Source organism: Gopherus evgoodei, chromosome 2, assembly GCF_007399415.2.
Source record: "Gopherus evgoodei ecotype Sinaloan lineage chromosome 2, rGopEvg1_v1.p, whole genome shotgun sequence".
In the NCBI taxonomy this organism is placed as follows: Eukaryota; Metazoa; Chordata; order Testudines; family Testudinidae; genus Gopherus; species Gopherus evgoodei.
In genome coordinates, this window is record NC_044323.1 from 272,993,336 (window position 1) to 273,011,883 (window position 18,548).

The 18,548-nt window shown below is 38.3% G+C and overlaps 1 protein-coding gene across 4 annotated transcripts in view; it reads right to left on the reverse strand.

Annotated features, from left to right (window-relative positions):
- TAF2 (TATA-box binding protein associated factor 2) overlaps positions 1 to 18,548 on the reverse strand; it is a 112,481-nt gene that overhangs the window by 49,732 nt on the left and 44,201 nt on the right. For all 4 annotated transcript variants that reach the window (XM_030553746.1, XM_030553748.1, XM_030553749.1 and 1 more), the window contains 6 exons: positions 17,298 to 17,433; positions 14,856 to 15,010; positions 11,875 to 11,989; positions 11,621 to 11,730; positions 7,854 to 7,919; positions 5,580 to 5,832 (listed from right to left, as the gene is read on the reverse strand). In XM_030553746.1, coding sequence (XP_030409606.1) covers positions 5,580 to 5,832; positions 7,854 to 7,919; positions 11,621 to 11,730; positions 11,875 to 11,989; positions 14,856 to 15,010; positions 17,298 to 17,433 — 835 coding nt within the window. The remainder of the gene's footprint in view (positions 1 to 5,579; positions 5,833 to 7,853; positions 7,920 to 11,620; positions 11,731 to 11,874; positions 11,990 to 14,855; positions 15,011 to 17,297; positions 17,434 to 18,548) is intronic.

Below are 18,548 nucleotides of genomic sequence, written 5' to 3' on the forward strand. Positions count from 1 at the left end.
TTAGGGGGAAGGGAAGGCACATTATCATCTCCTCTGCAAGTTTATCATAGGCTGAACAAAAGCACACATATTTGTTTCCAAGAATTAAAAAAAATACAGTAATTGGACAGAATGAACTACTCTTTTCAACAGAAACATATTTTTATCAATATAATATCTCCAACATACCTTCTATGCACTGGAACTAAAGTGTGTGGAACTCATTTTACTTATAGGAAGTCTGCAACTAATTACTATTGCACGATCAATTTCTGTTTTTAATTATTTCCTCCTTTTATATTTTAGACAAATATTTTCTGTTCATTAAGTCAAGCTTTCTGTCTCTACAGAAGCCAATTACGGAAGAGACATTTGCAATAACAACTTCCCAAATTTACCCTGCCAATAACCTCAACCTAGATTTCAACCACATGGTCAACCACCCCAAGAGTAAAAGACCACCCCAAGAGTAAAAGGCAATTCAGGCTCCTGTCTAGCTGTAGTCATGGACCATGAGCAGACTGCAGTCAGGCAAATCTTCTTGAGATCTGTTTCATCATGTTCTGAGAGCTTTAGTGTATAGAACAGTAAATGTCTGCAGAAATTAATATGTATATTATATTTATTGATAGAATTTTTAATGTTACCAGCAGAACTCCATGCATTCTATGATTCAGCAGCAACAGAGGAGCGGTTTGCCTTTGGTAAAGGACACTCCACAGAAGAGTAAGGAAAAAATATTCCTTATATACTGCAAGACTGAATGGGATGTGTGATGATGGTGTTCTTAAAACGTTCTGACACAGCCACATTAATGTCTTCCCTCTAATTTGTTTAGAACGGCAACAGTTTCTCACAGGAAACAATTTTCAGTCAAAAAAGCAAGCATTGAGCAAACAGGGAACTGTTCAGTTTCTTGGGGAAAGGCAAAGAGAGAAGGAATCAAAGAGAGAAAATGCCTCTCTAGAGCTTAGCAGCTCCCTTCCCAATGACAAAAGTTCCAGTGCTTCTAACCCAAGAAGCCAAAATTGATCCAAATCCTCTCCCAGTGAGAAACTTCCCATCTTCATGCCCATGGCTGCCAAATCCTTCTGTTTCCCTGAGATAAAGGTTATTATGAAAATGAGAGCTATATCCTCAGTTCTGAAATTTCTGTAGCAGTGTAAAACAAACACATTCGGAAGATGTATTACCAAAGATTAAAACATCAACACAGTATAACTGTTATTTAAATAAAGACTGCATACCATAATTTTTAAAAAAGCGTTTGTATTAAGTTTCCATTTATTTTAAGCAATTTGCTGCAAGATATATTGCAGGGGTGGCCAAACAGTAGCTCGCGAGCCACATGCAGCTCTTTTACATTTAAAGTGTGGCTCGTGAAACACCCCCACTTCTTCCCTTACCAGGCTAGGGAGAGGGGGGAACTTAGGGCTTCTACTCCGCGGTAGAGTGGTGGGGATAGGGGCTTCTGCCAGAGATGACTGGTGTCTGCTGAGAGTTGGGGGACACAATTTAAAGGTTCACCCCACCCTCAATAGCTTGAGTTTGCCCCCCTTCCTCCGGCATGTCCACCCTCTTACCCTCAGCGGCCACTTCCTGCAGCTCTCAGGTGTTAGCTCTGTGTGGAGAGGCAGCAGCAAACAGCTGGGAGCTTCAAGGAGGAGACACTGCTTTAGCTCTGCAAGGAGAGGCAGGAGCAAAAGCAGTAACTCTCCCTGCAGCTCCCAGCTGTTTGCTGCTGTCTCTCCCCATGTCCGAAGCTCTCAGCTTGCCGGCTCCAGGGCCATGCAAGGAGAGGGCCATGCATGCGGCCATGCAGGGAGAGGGCCTGGCAGCACCATGTGACTGAGCAGGGCCAGAAAACCCTAGCAAAAATCTGAAGGGACACGTGTTCCCTCTGCACACATCTTCTCTGGCTTCTGCCCCAGTGGGAAGGGGTTCTTGGTGTTTCAGCCCCCTGGGACGCACCTGCCAAGGCTCATGACTTCAGCAGGAGCAGGGCTAAAGTCCCAAGCCCCAGCAGGTGCCTCTGGCTCTTGAACTTCTGAATATTATTGTATGCGACTCGGAGGGTCAGTAAATTCAGCCACCCCTGATATATAGGGCCAACATCATCTATATTAAATTGAGCCAACAGCAATATCTTTTAATATTTTTTAACTTAGTCACATTAATTTCTTACCTTCTCAATCACTGACTTTGCCACTTTTTCTGTTTCTCTATTCTATTTACATGCTATAGTTTGTATGTGGCCTTTAGTGGAGACCTTCCCATCCATGCATGAATTAAATGAATGACCCAGTTTTCCAAACCACAAGGTAAGAAGCTTGTCTCAAGTTATTTCTACTTTTAGGGAATATATAAAAGCTCTAGGACAGCTTCAACGTTCCCATTTAACTTACATTGTTCACATCATATTATTCCAATAATATATTTTAAAGAGTTCTAACGTACCCTAATATAGTATGTCATAATAAAAAAGTTGGCTGTTTATTCCTCCTGAAATGATCACACAGCAATGGAGGATCTTTAATGCTAAACTGTGATGCTACAGCACAACAGCATCACTGTCCATTTAGCAGAAGGGAATGGACCCAAAGCTTAAGTGTCCCACTCAAAAAATAATTAATTTTACTCAAGAACTCTGCTCTCTCTTTTCTCTTCATGGTCATTTCCCCATGAATCACCTACTCAAGAAGGTACACAGTTGTTATTGCATTTTCTTCACTTTTGACACAAGTTTACTGAAAAATCATTACCTGGCTGATGATAGTATCAGCCTCTAGGCCAGCTGCGGTACATTTTAACATCAACTAAGATTGTATTTAAATAACCAGCATGGCTGGAAAGTGCAAAAGACTAATTCATACCACTGTTAAAATCTCAGACCATTACAGCTCAACGTGTCATCTGGTTGCTTCTGCTCCTAATAGTTTTGAATGCAATATCTTAAAGCAGATGTTTAATTCAATTTAGTTACTAATTAATGTTTTATCCTAGAATATTACTATTCTGTGCATCAAAATGAAAATCTATAGTTCTGCAGCCCAACATTTCACAACAGTAATCATATCTCTAGTTAGGAGCCAACCATATTTCAAATAACCAGGGGAAATTTTGATTTTGCTCAATAAAGTTAATAAAAACTGAACACTTTTAGTCTTTGTTAAAATTAAAGTGAGTTGACAGTGAGAAGTGTTCTTGTAGCTGTGCTAGTACCAGGATATTAGTGAGACAAAGTGGGTGAAGTGATATCTTTTATTGGACTAACTTCTGTTGGTGAAAAAGACAAGCTTTTGAGCTTACAAAGAGCTCTGAGTACCATTCCCAGAGCTGAAAAGCTCTGTGTAGGCTCAAAAGCTTGTTTCTTTCACCAACAGAAATTGGTCCAATAAAAGATATTATCTCACCCACTCTGTCTCTCCGATAGCGAGAACACAGTTTTCCCACTATCCACCTTAAGGTAAAATTGGCACTAAAATGCATCAAATTATACTTTCTCCCCACAGTATTTCCCTATGAAAGGAAAAAAAATCCTGTCCACATTGAACTGCATCAAATTGTTTCACCAGAAACTATTCATTCCAAAATTGCCACTGCAGGGTTTTAAAAATCCCTTATGGATTTGCTCAGAACCTGGTGTTCATTTTGAAATCCTCACATTTCCAGACTGCAACCAAATCCTAATTTATATTCCTCACAACTCTTACCAAGAATTGACCTCTCTGTTCCTGCTGTCAATCCCTAAGCATATTCTTCCTTAACTACAGCAATCACCTCTTCTCTCTTAATTTAAGGCTGGCAAAGTTTGGCCCTTTACTAGACAGTAATCTTTTTGGGACTAACAGGAACCAAGACTACTTTTGTCTTTGTATGGCGCCAAGCACAATGGAATACCCTGGGCACTACCGCAACATTGATTATCTTCACCATCACCAATCGCTCTATGAAAAATGTTCAAGCCAAAATCTCTCTCAATCTTTCTTGCTTCAGCCATATCGTCCCTCTCCTGATATTCCATTTGACTGACTTCTCATTATGCTTCACAGGAAGTTTAAAAACTAGGGAAAGGAATTTGAAGTCCCTACACATCTCTGATGTGGTCTTCTTTTGCCTTTTCCACTACCAAGGATGACAACCTGTAAGTGCCTTTCATCTCACACATCTGTACCTTCTTCCATTTTGTCTCTTTATACTTGGAATATCCTTTCAAAATCTACATGTCAAGCCTTCACCCTGGCCTAACTCAAAAGACACTTCTGCCACATCCCCTAAAAATATGAGGATATGCATATTTATATACATGTCAGTGTATATACACAAACAAATCAATATGTGTGCAGCAACTGTATAATCAAATAGCCACAATCATATTTTTCCATGCTCCAGTCTGGTTTATGTTATGGCCTCACTTGTCTGTCAAATCATTTAGATTATAATCTCTTTGGGGGCTGGGATCCGTGTTTCTATGAAACACCTGCCACTTGCAAGGACATCACCTTGTTCATATTGCTATATTCAGCAGAATTTACCTGTTTACCAGGAGCAAACAGTACAGTGATAAAAGTGTTCAGTATAATAAGCAGTTTTTAGTGAAAAATGAAATGAGTGGAGATGCTATCAAAGCTGTTCTTTTTAATATTCACTTTAAGCAAGACACTGAGTTTTTCATAATGAATTCATACAGAGCACACAAATAAATATTCATGTCAGTGCTGAGTCAAACTAGCAGTATCAATGGCAGCACATAATGGAGAAAGTGTACTTTTATCTTTTGTGTTAGTATGTAAAATATGTTGCCACAAGACTTGATTTTGAAAATAACGTTACTCTATTTTCAAACAGATATCTATTGTATACATCCTCATAATGACAGAAAGGAAATTAGAGAGATTAACCTATTGTACATCAGAAAACATTCAGCTACTCCTTGATCATGCTTCCTTAAGATTTTTTTTTGAATTTTCACTCTTTTGACATTTCCACCTGTAAGTTTCCAGTGACATCCAATTTGCTTTTTTATTTGAACTCCTACAGGACTTACTAATTTTGTAACCAAAATGTTTCCCCGGGCCCCTCTTTGAAGTCAACAGTTTGAGTCTTAATTTTCAAATGCAGACTAACATTACATTTATTTTTGTACCACTCAACCTAAAGAGATATACTGCAACAATCTGAATGCACATAGTAGTCTCTCTCATGCTATAAAGGTGAAATTCACCACTTCACCAGATTTCTCAGAAGAAAGGCCAAGGACTTTCCCACCAAAATAAAATACATTTTGGCTCCCTGAAAATTTTTTAAACAAAAGTTCTTTTATTTCTTCAACTTAATGAAATCTGGAAAAATCCCTTGTGGTTTAAATGTCTGACATCTCAATTTTGACAATTATTATGAAAGCTTTCTACAGTCTCCATTTACAGACTAAAATAATAAAGCTTTCCTTTCAAATCAATCATGTTAAAAATACTTGGCAAACCACTTTAAACAGGCCAGATATCACGCCAATTTAAGAACTGTGATGATTTTTGACTCATTTTCAAATGTTTACAATGTCTAGCAGATTTCTCTCATTATTCTGTGCTATGTGATCTCACCTTTGCAAGACAGAAGCAGGCCAGCATTCTCACTCGGTAGAAACATTGCTCTTGCTCCAGTATATCAGTCAGGGCAAGTCGGGATGCTGGAGTGGGGAATTTTTCCAATGCCAAAATGGATTCTTCCTGTGCAACTACATCTCTCTCATACCGAAGCTGATATTGCCACATGAAGTCAGCTTGTTCAAATTCTACCTTCCTCAATACAGACATATCTGGATCTATTCTAATCCAGAGTAAAGGAGAATCAGCACTAAAAAAAGACACACAAAACATTCCAGCTTAAAACACTGTAAGCCTACAATAGTAAATAAAAAAGATGTCTCAGCTAATTGTAAATTAACAAAAAAAAAAAAAAAGCTAAACCACTGTTAAACATGCTAAACTGGTAGCCATATGACAGGCAAGAGCAAAATAAGTAATAGTCTTGATGTGTTTAATTCTCTTTCCTCAGAGACTGTATCTCACAATCGTTGAACAATGCTTAGACTACCCAAAAGATGGCCAATTTGAGACAATTGCACTGACGGTTTTTTACATGTGGTGAGCTATCATGGTGGAAACTGTCAGGGCTCACCAGCTCATTTCACATATACCTAATAGTTATTAGAAGATCCAAGTTACAAGTACAGGCAAAAAAAAAGGCCTCTGTTCCAAGAAGCTTATCATGTAAAAGTCAATAACACAGCAAGATGATGACACTCAAGGATAAACAACGGACAGGGAAAGGGCACAGGAAGAGGAGGAGAAGAGTTATCAATAATGAACATAAGCAAATCTCATGCTCTTAATGTATGCATCTTGATATGAAAGAATAACCAAAAGAAGGAATTTTTAAGAGGGATTTAAGAGAAAGAAAGAGCTTGCATGATATACAGAGACAAGGAAGCTGTTCTAGGCATATGGGGGAGATATGCAGAAAAAATGCAGTCACTTGTGAGAAAAGGAGACCACGAGTACAAAAGAGAGAAGAACTGGCAAAACTTCTGGGGGAGGGAAAGCAGTGGCACTGAGAGGTAAAGTAGCTTGCCCAAGCACACACAGCGGTACGGGCTCCGAAGTCCCTGTGCAGTGCCCTAGCCACTTGACCATAAATGACCAGAACCACTTACAGTTAATTGTGATCATTTCTTCTTTTGTACATGATACTTGTACTATTTGTCAAATTATCTCTGTGTATTTAATATGTAGAATTTATTCATTAAAAAATTCAGCAATGAAAATGTCTTGTAGAAATTTACATTAATAGATCACATATTCATAAACAAGGCTTAATGTATCAGATTATTTTACCCCTAATTCTCTTGAAGAGAAACAGGCATGGAGGTCATGACAATGCCTAACAATAATGACCACTGGTCTTCATCAGCACAGGCGTACATGAAAGCTATCAACACCTTCAGAAGTTTAGAGAGCAATACCAGTTCAAACTCACAGAGAAAACAGTGGGCATTTGTTCACAGCAAGAACTGACCCTGCTTCCATGGAGCAAGATAGTTCCAAAGGAATTAATACAAGAATTTATAAATATACTTTTAGCATATAGGTCTCAGTACAAAACATTTGTATACAATTAATTTGCAATCAAGATGGATTAAGTATAAATGAATCCCAGATAGGGTGACCAATGTCCCAATTTTATTGTGACAGTCTCGATTTTTGGGTCTCTCTCTTATATAGGCTCTTATTACCCTCCACCCCCATCCCGATTTTTCACATGTGCTGTCTGGTCACTCTAATTCCAGATTTCAGGAACTCATCTAAAATGGATCCATTCATCCAGGTACTTACATGGCATTCACTGAGCTCCATCAAATATTTCCCTAAGCTTAATTATGGGCAACAAATTCTGTTGCAAAACTAAAATTGCAATGAACACTTCTTTATTAATTGTTTAAATTTTATTTTTAAACTAACCTTAGAGATATGATTAGAAACGCACAAGAATGAACATCTTCATTTATTCCAACACATTATCATGCCCAGTTTGAGCTTTCTCCAAAAACGGCTCATATTACTCTACGCATTTATAGTACAATAATCAGAATTTCCTAAACTATCCCCAACTAGGAAAATAAAAACTCAAGACACTGAAAAACAATGGCAAATATAAAAATGGCGGATTACAGGAATAAACAGCAATTATGAATTGAAAGATAAATATCATCACCTAAAACCTTAAAACATGCTTAAGGCAAATATTAATACTAATAAGGGAATTATATATAAGCATGAAGGACACAATGTCTCTTTGTCTTCAACAAATCAACTTACTCCATTGCAGAAAGATCCATGTCCACCTCTTCTCCATTCATTAATGGAATCTTTTTTTTCTTATTTCTGTGTTTTAAAAAAGTAATATAATTTAAGCTATATCTTCAAAATGAAGAATACAACCTTCAGATAACTATACTGACTCTCTCTCTCACTCTCTCTATATATAACAACGTATAACATGTTTAAATCAGGATTAATTGTAATATATGATCACGATGAATACTGAGATAAAGTACAGATACCTAATAAAAACACCATGATGTTATAAGCAGGGGATTTCAAACTTCATTGCACCACAACTCCCTTCTGACAACACAATTAATCCATGACCCCAGGGGATAGGGAGGAGCAGAGTCCGAGTCCTGCTGCCCCAGTGGGAGGAGAAGGGGGCGCAGCCCAAGCACCATCACGTCGGGTGGGGGAAGATGAGACCGGAGCCCCAGCCCCACTGCCCTGGGTGGGGGGTGGAACCTGGGGTTCAGCCCTGGGTCCTAGCAAGTCTAATGCTGGCCCTGGCAATCCCATTAAAATGGGGTTGCAACCCACTTCGGGGTCCCGACTCACAGTTTGAGAACCACTGTGTTATGGGTTTATATTTTAGTCTTGCTGAAGTCCTCTTTGTCTGTGGTCCTGGTTACACCACATCAGTGATGCCACTTAGCTTTATTAAAATTCCTCATTGTGTATTTTGATTTTTTATGTTTTGCAGAAGGTGGGGGTAACATCATGGTGTTAATATTCATGTTGGTAGTTTTTGTAAAACTCCAAAATAAATGATTTTTGGGAAGAGTCTGTTTTTAGATACTTAATTCCCCTTTGCTCCTACTCTGATTCATTTAAGATCCTGCAAACCCTTACTCACATAACTTGAAGCACATGAGGTGACCCATTGTCTTAAATAAGACTACAGTACTTACATGCTTAAAATTAAGTACACATATATACATCTTTGCAAAGTTGAGGCTGAAGTGATTTAAAAAAAATCTTTTTAGGAGACTGAGACAATCTGAATAGGAAGGTATTTAGTTTGTTTTACTCATAAGTTTAATCAGTACAGTTTTGGTATTTTTAGGGAAGGGTAAAATATATTTTTTAATCTAGTTGCCTGATTTGAGTTACTTCTTGTTGTTTCTGGTCTTCTTTCTTGGAGAGATTTCCCATTCAAAGGCATTTCTCCTTAGGAAATTCATAAAGGAATTAAAATTTTCTAAAAATTAGTCCATATTACACAAACAAGTTTCTGTTTAGATTTTTACAAGGCCTAGGAACTTTATGAATAACTGGAAATTTGTTGTTAAGTCTTAGTATTTGATTACCTGTGAATGTAGTGCTAATAACTGATTCTGCTTTTTCCTCTGAATTTTCTCTCATATGTTGTAGATATGTCTGATAATTATATTATAACATATTATTATTGCCTTCATTTTCAATAAGCATGATAATATGGAACATGTGCATGAAGCCAATATGGCTGACAGAAATGAGCATCTAGAGATGAAAATTACCACAGCTGAGGTAGAAGAAGAATTCAAAGAATTTAATGCACTTAAGTTGGGGTGACTGAGTAATTTCCATACCAGAATACTTAAAGAACTGGCACATGAGATTGCTAGTCCAGTAGCAAGGACTTTAATACATCTACCTATGCCTGGAGAAAGATAATGTCGTACCTATATTTAAAAAAAGGTGGAAAAGGTGATCTAGGCAATTACAGACCAGTTAGTCTGACCTCACTACTATGCAATTATTCTTTCCTTCACAATTAGAACAAATTGTGAAGGAAAGAATAATTAAATTCATGGTGGTAAAGGGATGTAACGTAACATGGGTTTACCATGCCAGGCTAACCTACTTTCAGAAAATAACTGTTCAGATAAGGGAAGTCCAGTAAATCTAACATACTTGGACTTCAGTAAAGCATTTGACACGATGCCACATGGGAAATTATTAGTAAAATTAGAGATGATGAGGATTAGGTACTAGTACTATCAGGTGAATAAGGAACTGACTAAAGGAAAAAAGGCAAATGGTTGTACTGAAAGGTGAATTATTGGATTTGAAGGAGGTTACTAGTGGAGTTACTCAAACATAGGTCTTAGGACCAATCTTATTCAATATTTTTATTCATGGCGTTGGCACAAAAAGTAGGAGTGTGCTAATAAAATTTTGCTGATGATACAAAGTTGGGAGGCAATTGAAATAAAAAAGAGGATCAGAATATTACACAAGAAGAGCCAGATAACCTTGAATACTGGAGTGACAGAAATGAGATGAAATTCAATAGCACAAAGTTCAAGATCATGCACTGAAGGTCTAATACTAAGAATTTCTGCTACAGGCTGGGGCTCATAAGTTGGAAGTGACAGAGGAGAAAAGAGATCTGGACATGTGGGTTCATCGCAGGATGACTATCAGCCACCAAAGTAACACGGCTGTGAAAAAGGGAAATATGATTCTAAGCTACATCAGGCAAGGCATTTCCTGTAGAGATAGAGACGTATTAATGCATTGTACACAGCACTGAGACCTCTTGGCATACTGTGTACAACTCTAGTCATACATGTTCAAGAGTAATGAATTTAAACGAAAACAGGTGTAGAGAAGAGCAACTAAGCTGATCAGGGGAATGAAATGCCTATCTTGTGAGAGGAGATTGGAAAAGCTTGGCTTGTTTAGTCTAACAAAAAGAAGACTGAAAAAAGATATGTTTGCTCTCTATATAGGGGGAGTAAATGCCAGGGAGGATATTTACCAAAGAGCTATTTAAGATTAAAGGACAATGTTGGCACACGAACAAATGGGTATAAACTGGCCAAGAACAAATTCAGACTTGAAATTAGGTTTCTAGCCATCAGAGGTGAGATTCTGGAACAGCCTCCTAATAGGAGTTGTAGAGGCAAACAACTTAATTAGTTTTAAGAGGGAGCTGAACAAATTTATGAATGTGATTGTATGATGGGGTTATCTGTGCTGGTAGGGGGCAGGGATTAGCAGCCATAGGGCTCACTTCTGGTTTTTGTCTTATTTTCCTAAAATGTCATGCTTCATGGTTTCAGCAAGCCAGCTACAGGGGTCAGAAAGGGATGTACCCCCACTGGAATATATTCTGGGTTGTTCTTTTTTTATCTTCTTCCTTTGAAGAATCAATGATGGCCATGGCTAGAGATGGGACATCGGACAGAGTAGGCCAGGGCTCTGAGGTGGCACTGACCAGTCTCTCTCTCAGGTGCTTGACTGGCTGGTTCTTGCCCACATGCTAAGGGTTTAACTGATCACCATACATTGGGTTGGGAAAGAACTTTCCCTCAGGATAGACTGGCAGTGACCTTTGGGATTTTTCATTTTCTGCATGTGGATGCAGATCACTTGCCAGGATTATCTTGGTATATCTCACAATCATTTCCCTGCACTAAGAAGGCCTCAGGCATTAGTGCACCTAGGTCCTTCCTGCCCTCTGCTTGTGGTACATAACAGTATAGTCTCCTGTGGGCTGTAATATTTTGGTCTAATTTCAGTTATTGAGTTAATTGGTGCTGGTTGCTGTAGGTGGCCTGTAATATACAGATAGTCAGACTACATAATCTGGTGGTCCCTTCTGGCCTATGACTCTATTATCACAAAATTGGTAAATTATACAGTAAGATTATGAACATTTACAAAAAGAAGTATTAAAAGATTTAGATTTGACATTTCCCATTAATTGCACTGGACATTATTATACATACATTCTATAAACATCTGCATTCTGTAGTTCTAATTCTTACCTTCTGCTTTTGGAATGGCAAGGTATATCATGTTTAAGACTGTTTTCTTCTATCTGCAATGTATGGTTGAAAGAGCCATCAAGTTCTTGCACTGTCACTTTAAGAGGACCCTGAAGAAAATTAAGATACTTTCATTATTAGTGTAATAAAAATGAATTGGTCTAATATAAATATAAGCTTAATGTTTACAAATGTGTGTACAGACAAATGCATGTCAACAGTGTTGTAAACCAACTTTGGAAAATGGACCTTACCACATATTTTTGGGTCCCAGGAGAAGTGTAGTCTTGCTTTATTTCCAATTCCAATACATTTCGTTTTCTATTAAACGCAAAACTGCCATAAAATTTTACCACACCACTCTGATCCCTAATAAATTGTATAGGAATTTTGAGGGACAAGAGATCGTGTTTATAAATAAAAATAACATTTCTAAGGTTTACATTCTCACATTTTGCACTAGATTTGTATTTGACTGTCACAGCACAAAAAGGTTCAAAGAAAAATGGAGAGGGAAAATATTTTGGGTTCCCTTAGTCCCATTAATGGGAGACAAAAGCTCTGTGCAAAGGGAGCATCTCAGGAATATTTTTTAAAATAGTCTTATTGAAGATTTTTATATGCTGGTAGAGAAAACAAGATTACAGAAAGTTCAACAAAAGGAACTGAAGACAGAATGCCTAGTACTGTGAAGTGCAGTAAATTTTTTCCACTGAAAATAAAAACAAGTCATAATGAAAAGCTGTATTATTTCACACCATGTTCCACAGGTGTCGTTGCGCACATCCTCTAGCAGAGAGGTCCCTAAACTGTGGGACATCCCCCCCCAGGGGGGGCATGGAGGAATGCATGGAGGGCACAGTGGGGCCCAGGCCAGCCCCTACAAGGGGTGAGGAGGGAGCACCACCCAGCCCCTCCTCATCCCCAGCTCTGCTCTGGTCCTGCCCCCAGCCACATCCCCGGCTCCCATCCCTTCGCCTGGCCCTGTCCCCAGCCTTGGCATGGCTCTGCTCCTTGGCCCACACCAGCCCCTTGCCTTAGCCACTGGTCATGGCTCCATTCCTGGCCTGGGGCCGAGGCTGGGGCAAGGCTGGGAGTGGAGCTGCACCTGGCCACAGGCCTGCTGCCTGCTCCCATGGCAGCCCAGCTGCAGCTCTGCTCTCACCCCTGCCCCCAGCCTTGGCCCCTGGCCGCGGTCCTGCTTCCGGCCCCACTCCCACCCCCAGCTGAGGCCCAAGCCTCAGCCTCCTGACTGTGTACCACTCCCCCCCCCCCAAAGCCGTGGCCCCACTCCCAACCCCAGGAGAATGGGGGGACACAGAGAGGGGCAAAAGGGGGTGTGACCCTCAAAAGTTTGGAGACCGCTGTTCGAGCAGTACTGGGTCTCTCTTCAGGGAGGCCAGACTCTTAATTTGAGCACCACCAGTAAGTATGTCAGGTTTTTTGTATGTTTTGGCTAAGTGAAACTCAGAGAAATATGACCAGAGATTACAGTTTACTGTTTTCTAAACCAGATTTCATATTAAACATCTATTTTCTAGAACCTTTTCAATCTGGGTCATTATGGTAGTGTTCTTGAGTTTGTCACCTTCAGTAAAACTGAATACGAATTGTGATCTCCACCAGTTTTGTATTTCAGGCAGCTACTGGTTTAACCATTTCTGTGAATAGTTTTAGTTTAAGTGACTATTATTGCCCTATTTTAGTCACAAGTGAAATGGAACAGAGCTCTCACTGAAGTGCAGTATTTTCATCTAACAATAATGTGGCTAAAGCACAGAGGACAGGGATTACCAAATCAAATAATCCTGAAGAGTTATGGATCAATGAAGTTCTCTTTTAGTCATGTTCTCTCAGGAATGTCTCTTTCAAAGTTACCCTGTTATTAGTTTGTTACCAGCTTTACCCACTTTATAAAAAACATCACGTTCATGGAATTCTCCACTGATTACTAGTATTTTTGCATAGCTAGGTGTGGAAAAAAGAATAAATAAATTAGATGATTCCTTACCATGTCCCATGAAAAAAAATTGATGCGTTTATCCATTGTGAAATATTTCACTCCAGAAATGTGGTACATTCTAAAATTTCTTTGGTGCACATTGATTTTTATGTATTGTTCTAGTATTGTGGAATAGTATCAGAGGGGTAGCCATGTTAGACTGGATCTGTAAAAGCAGCAAAGAGTCCTCTGGTAACCTATAGACTAACAGACGAATTGGAGCATGAGCTTTCGTGGGTGAATATTCACTTTGATCCGACGAAGTCGGTATTCATCCATGAAAGCTCATGTTCCAATTCGTCTGTTAGTCTATAAGGTACCACAGGACTCTTTGCTGCTACTCTGGAATAGTAATCTTGCTTTCAGGCCTTTTTACATACTAAAGAGTTATATAAAATATTATTTACAGGAAAAGTCAGAACAAATGAATAATCCCCTACATACATGAATAAAATTGAGTTTTGTTTTCTGTACTGAAACAGTAGAACCATATGGCATACGTGATCCCCTTACACTTAATCTGTCCCAACTTGTGTTTAGATTAGACACTCTGGTTACCATTCCCAAACCTGAAGAAGAGCTCTGTGAAGCTTACAACTTTGTCCCTTTCACCAACAGAAGTTGGGCCAATAAAGATATTACCTCAACTAAATTGTCTGATTTTGCTGCAGCCATAAAATGTTAATTTAAAATACCAATGAAAATAGATAAAACAATTTATTTTTAAATTTCTGCTAGCATTAGGGCTCACACTGATCTAAAAAATGTACAGTTACTATCAGTCTGCTACCCCAGGTAATTTATGCCACAGTGATTTACTGGAAATCACATCTGAAAATGCAGCAGACTATAGCATTTTCCATGTCAGACTTTAGCATATTTCTAATGGCAGTGTCTCCTGGATCTCTGTAGTACAGTTTGACCTTTAATTCCATGAGAGTGCTTGAGCTTCTTTATAGTAATTTCACTACTGGTAAAACTAACAAATACTGCAACTCCTTCCAGTATTGAAAAGCAAAGAGCACCCAGAAACAGCCAGCGTACTGTAAGTCACTAGGAAAGGAATCTGAATAGCTAGTTTGTTCCTTTTTTTTTTTAATATGAATCTCTTTGTTTCTAACTCTGTTAAAAATTAGGCATTTCATATCTTCCTGCACATTCCTTTAATAGTGCCAACGAAAAGCTACATTTCTTCTCCACTTTAACAATTCAGAACTAGAATGAAAAGGATACACCCACTGCTTTATTAAAGGCTGGATGTCTTTGCCAGAGACATTAGAGATGGATTTCAAAAATCCAGACGTGGAAACCAGCATCTGACTCCACATGTGAGACTGGAACTTCTGAGACGAGGCAGTGCTGGCCAGACTCAACAGTTTGTTGAAAACCTAAAATGATAGAAACATTCATTTTACATATTTTGAATACTGAATTATCTGAATTTTTTATCTTGATTGTCTTCAGGCAATGCCAAAGCCAATCAGCTCGTTCTGTAACATTTATCTTAAAAAAAAAAAGGAAAGAAAGAAAAGATCCCTTTAAAAAACAAAGGCATTTCAGAAATTCATTAGCTTGTCACTATCTGAAGTTGGGATTTGCAGATAGAGTGCAGATACAGTGGGCTAAAAACAATGCTGCTGGGGAGAGGTTAGGCCTAATTCAAAGGCAGCTGCAGTGCCAGCATTATCTTAATGACAAATAAAATGTTTAGCCCGGGGACAAAAGAAAGCAACACACTATTTCACCCTTTCCTATCTATGCTCATCACTCATCACCAGGGGTATTTTAACAGGCAGTTTTCTAATAAATTTACATGGAGTTGAATGCAGAAATGTATTTCAGTACCTCTTATCTAGCTATAAGCATTTCTAAAGCAGAAGACTATAAATACTTTGAGAGCTTACAGTTGATGTTAACTATCATCAACAGCAATCATTTTCTTTTACACAAATATAATATTTTTACCTCCCTTTTACATCTAAGGATGCATTCTCCAATAACTAAATTACCTAGTTATATGTGCATCTTTATAAAAAAAAATTCTTCATGATTATATCTCATGTATAGGGCCCTACCAAATTCTCAGTCCATTTTGGTCAATTTCACGGTCACAGGAATTTAAAAATCATAAATTTCACGATTTCAGCTACTTAAATCTGAAATTTCACGGTGTTGTAATTCTACAGTCCTGATCCAAAAATGAGCTGTAGGGGGGTTACAAAGATATTGTAGTGGGTATTGCAGTACTGCAACTCTTACTTCTGCACTGCTGCTGGCAACAAGCAGCACTGTCTTCAGAGCTGGGCAGCTGGAGAGCGGCAGCTGCTGGCTGGGAGCCCAGCTCTGAAAAAACAGAGCCACCACCAGCAGTGGTGCAGAAGTAAAGACAGTGTGGTATGATATTATTACCCTTACTTCTGCACTGCTGCCTGCACAGCTGGGCCCTCAGTAAGCAGCCGCCACTCTCCGGCTACCCAGCTCTGAAGGCAACCACACAGAAGTAACGGTGGCAGGGTATGGTATTGCCACCCTTACTTCTACACTGCTGCTGGCGGGGCGCTTCCTTCAGAGCTGGGTGCCGGGCCAACTGCTGCTGTGTTCTGACTGCCCAGCTCTGAAGGCAGCGCAGAAGTAAGAGTGGCAATACTGTGACCCCTTTAAAATAATCTTGCAACCCCCCTGCAACTCCCTTTTGGATCAGGACCTCCAATTTGAGAAATGCTGGTCTTCCCCATGAAATCTGTATAGCACAGGGTAAAAGCACGCAAAAGACCAGATTTCATGGGCAGGAGACCAGATTTCACAGTCCGCGCCACATTTTTCATGGCCGCGAATTTGGTAGGGCCCTACTCATGTACTACATTACTGTGTTACGACTTAAAGTCTATTAAAAACTCTATTATACCTTGCCATAAAAGAAGTTCTGAACCTTAAATTAGCTCCTCAGTGACATCTTTGCAATTTCATTGCCTCCAGTAGAGTTACTGCTTGAAACTTAGTAAACAAATGTTTCTGCACTATGAAGAGAACCAGCAGGGTTCTGGCCTGTGTTGGGCTCCTAGCATTATCATAACTAAATAATAATTAAAATACGGCTTCTTTGAAAAGTTAAATACTTGTGAGATTTCAGTTTGTCTTTCTATTTTATGATTTCATAAGAAAAAATGTGATACTTAATAAAGGGAGACCCAGAACTCTGAAAGCAGTATTCTTCTCTAAAGATGTAATTCTCTTAATTGGTATAATGATAAAATATAGGACAAAACATACAGCGCTAATGGTTCTTGTTTAAACTGGAATCACAACAGCCTAAACTATCCTTCCTTCACACAGTATCCAGATGGTAACTTGTCCTTTGTAGTCTGTGTGAAAGAAAACTCAACCTGATATGAACTTTAAATACAGCAGTTTACTGTCCTGAAAAATAAATTGAGTGACTTGTTTTACAATAGATAGCCTTAGAAGTTAATCCTTTATTACTAGCCATGTCTGAGAAGGAAATAACCAACCTGTGCATTATAATCCAGTTTACCTGTACTATGAGCACAGTTTATCTCGAAGTTATTGATACACAAGCAAACACGAAACCCCAAAATGGTTTTAAAAGAGTAACTTTCGGAACATAATTGTACTTAAAAAGTTGAATATACCTCATAAAAGAATTTAAACACCTACTTGTAGCATGAACTCCATACTGATCCTGTTTTCTATCAATCTCATAACAAGATGGGCTTTACACTGGAACATAGTGTAATATTCCCAGGATAGTGTGTGAGGGTGTTTTATAGAAAAATGTAGATGTGATGCAGGGCTGAAAAATTAAATCAAAATAATTTAATGTATTTTGTGTTCTGAATATTATGGCAAAAAGCCCACAACAGTTACTGGTAAACAAGATGACTGCAGTATACATTCATATTGTTTCTACTTATTTAAGACAACAATGCATCATGGATTTATTCATGAAAAAGTCTACAATTTTTATAATGCAGAGATAGGTGCTTGTGTATTACACAGAGGAGTACAGAGAATAAATTAGAAGAAACTACAGTTTGAACAGTAATATTACAAACATGAAGTTGTCTAGTGAGAATTTAAACAAAACAAATCAGTGCGGAAAGGGTATATGTCATTAGACTACTGAGAATTGCTTATAGCTTTTATTTGGGAGGGGTCCCCCTTCATTTAAAGGCAATTTGATTGCAATTACTATATATTTAAACAAACATTTATTTGGAAAGCATACAATTGACTGTTCTACAAATGAGAACAAGTTGACCTTCTATGGATATTACTTATTTTATTTCAGTTTCATTTGAAAGCCAATCTCTGAAGCAAGGCTGTTAATAGATAGTAAAATGGCTAGAAAAAGGGTTTTTGTTTAAAGCATAACATTTAAAGAATATTTCACTAGTCTTGAATTACACAATGTAGCAAATCCTCCCTTATCCTATACACTGTTTCAGATAGATTTTACAGTAAAAAGAATAGCTAAAATGAACCTGAACAAGCTACACACTGCATTAACAATGTAATTTAATTGGTCAACAGAAGTTAGTATAAGAGGTTTCTTCCATTTCTAAGTCCACTGTTCTGCATTTATTTTTAGGTTGCAAAGTTGACGTTTGTTCATATGCACAAGATCCAATTTAAAAAATGCTTTCATGGAGGAAGTTTCAATATGCTTCAAGAGAGTATAATAAAATTATACTTTAATAAAATGAAAAAAAGATTGACTAAAAGACTTTTGGGGCAGCACCAAACACAACAGGGTCCTGGGTCCATAACTAGAGCGCCTCAGCACTGGGATAGTACAAATAAACTACAAAATAATAATGTAATCCTTTTAAACTACTGAAAAATAAATAGAAGTTTACTAATCAAAGCACAGCAAAACCTAAACACAACCTCAGTACTTAGGCACAG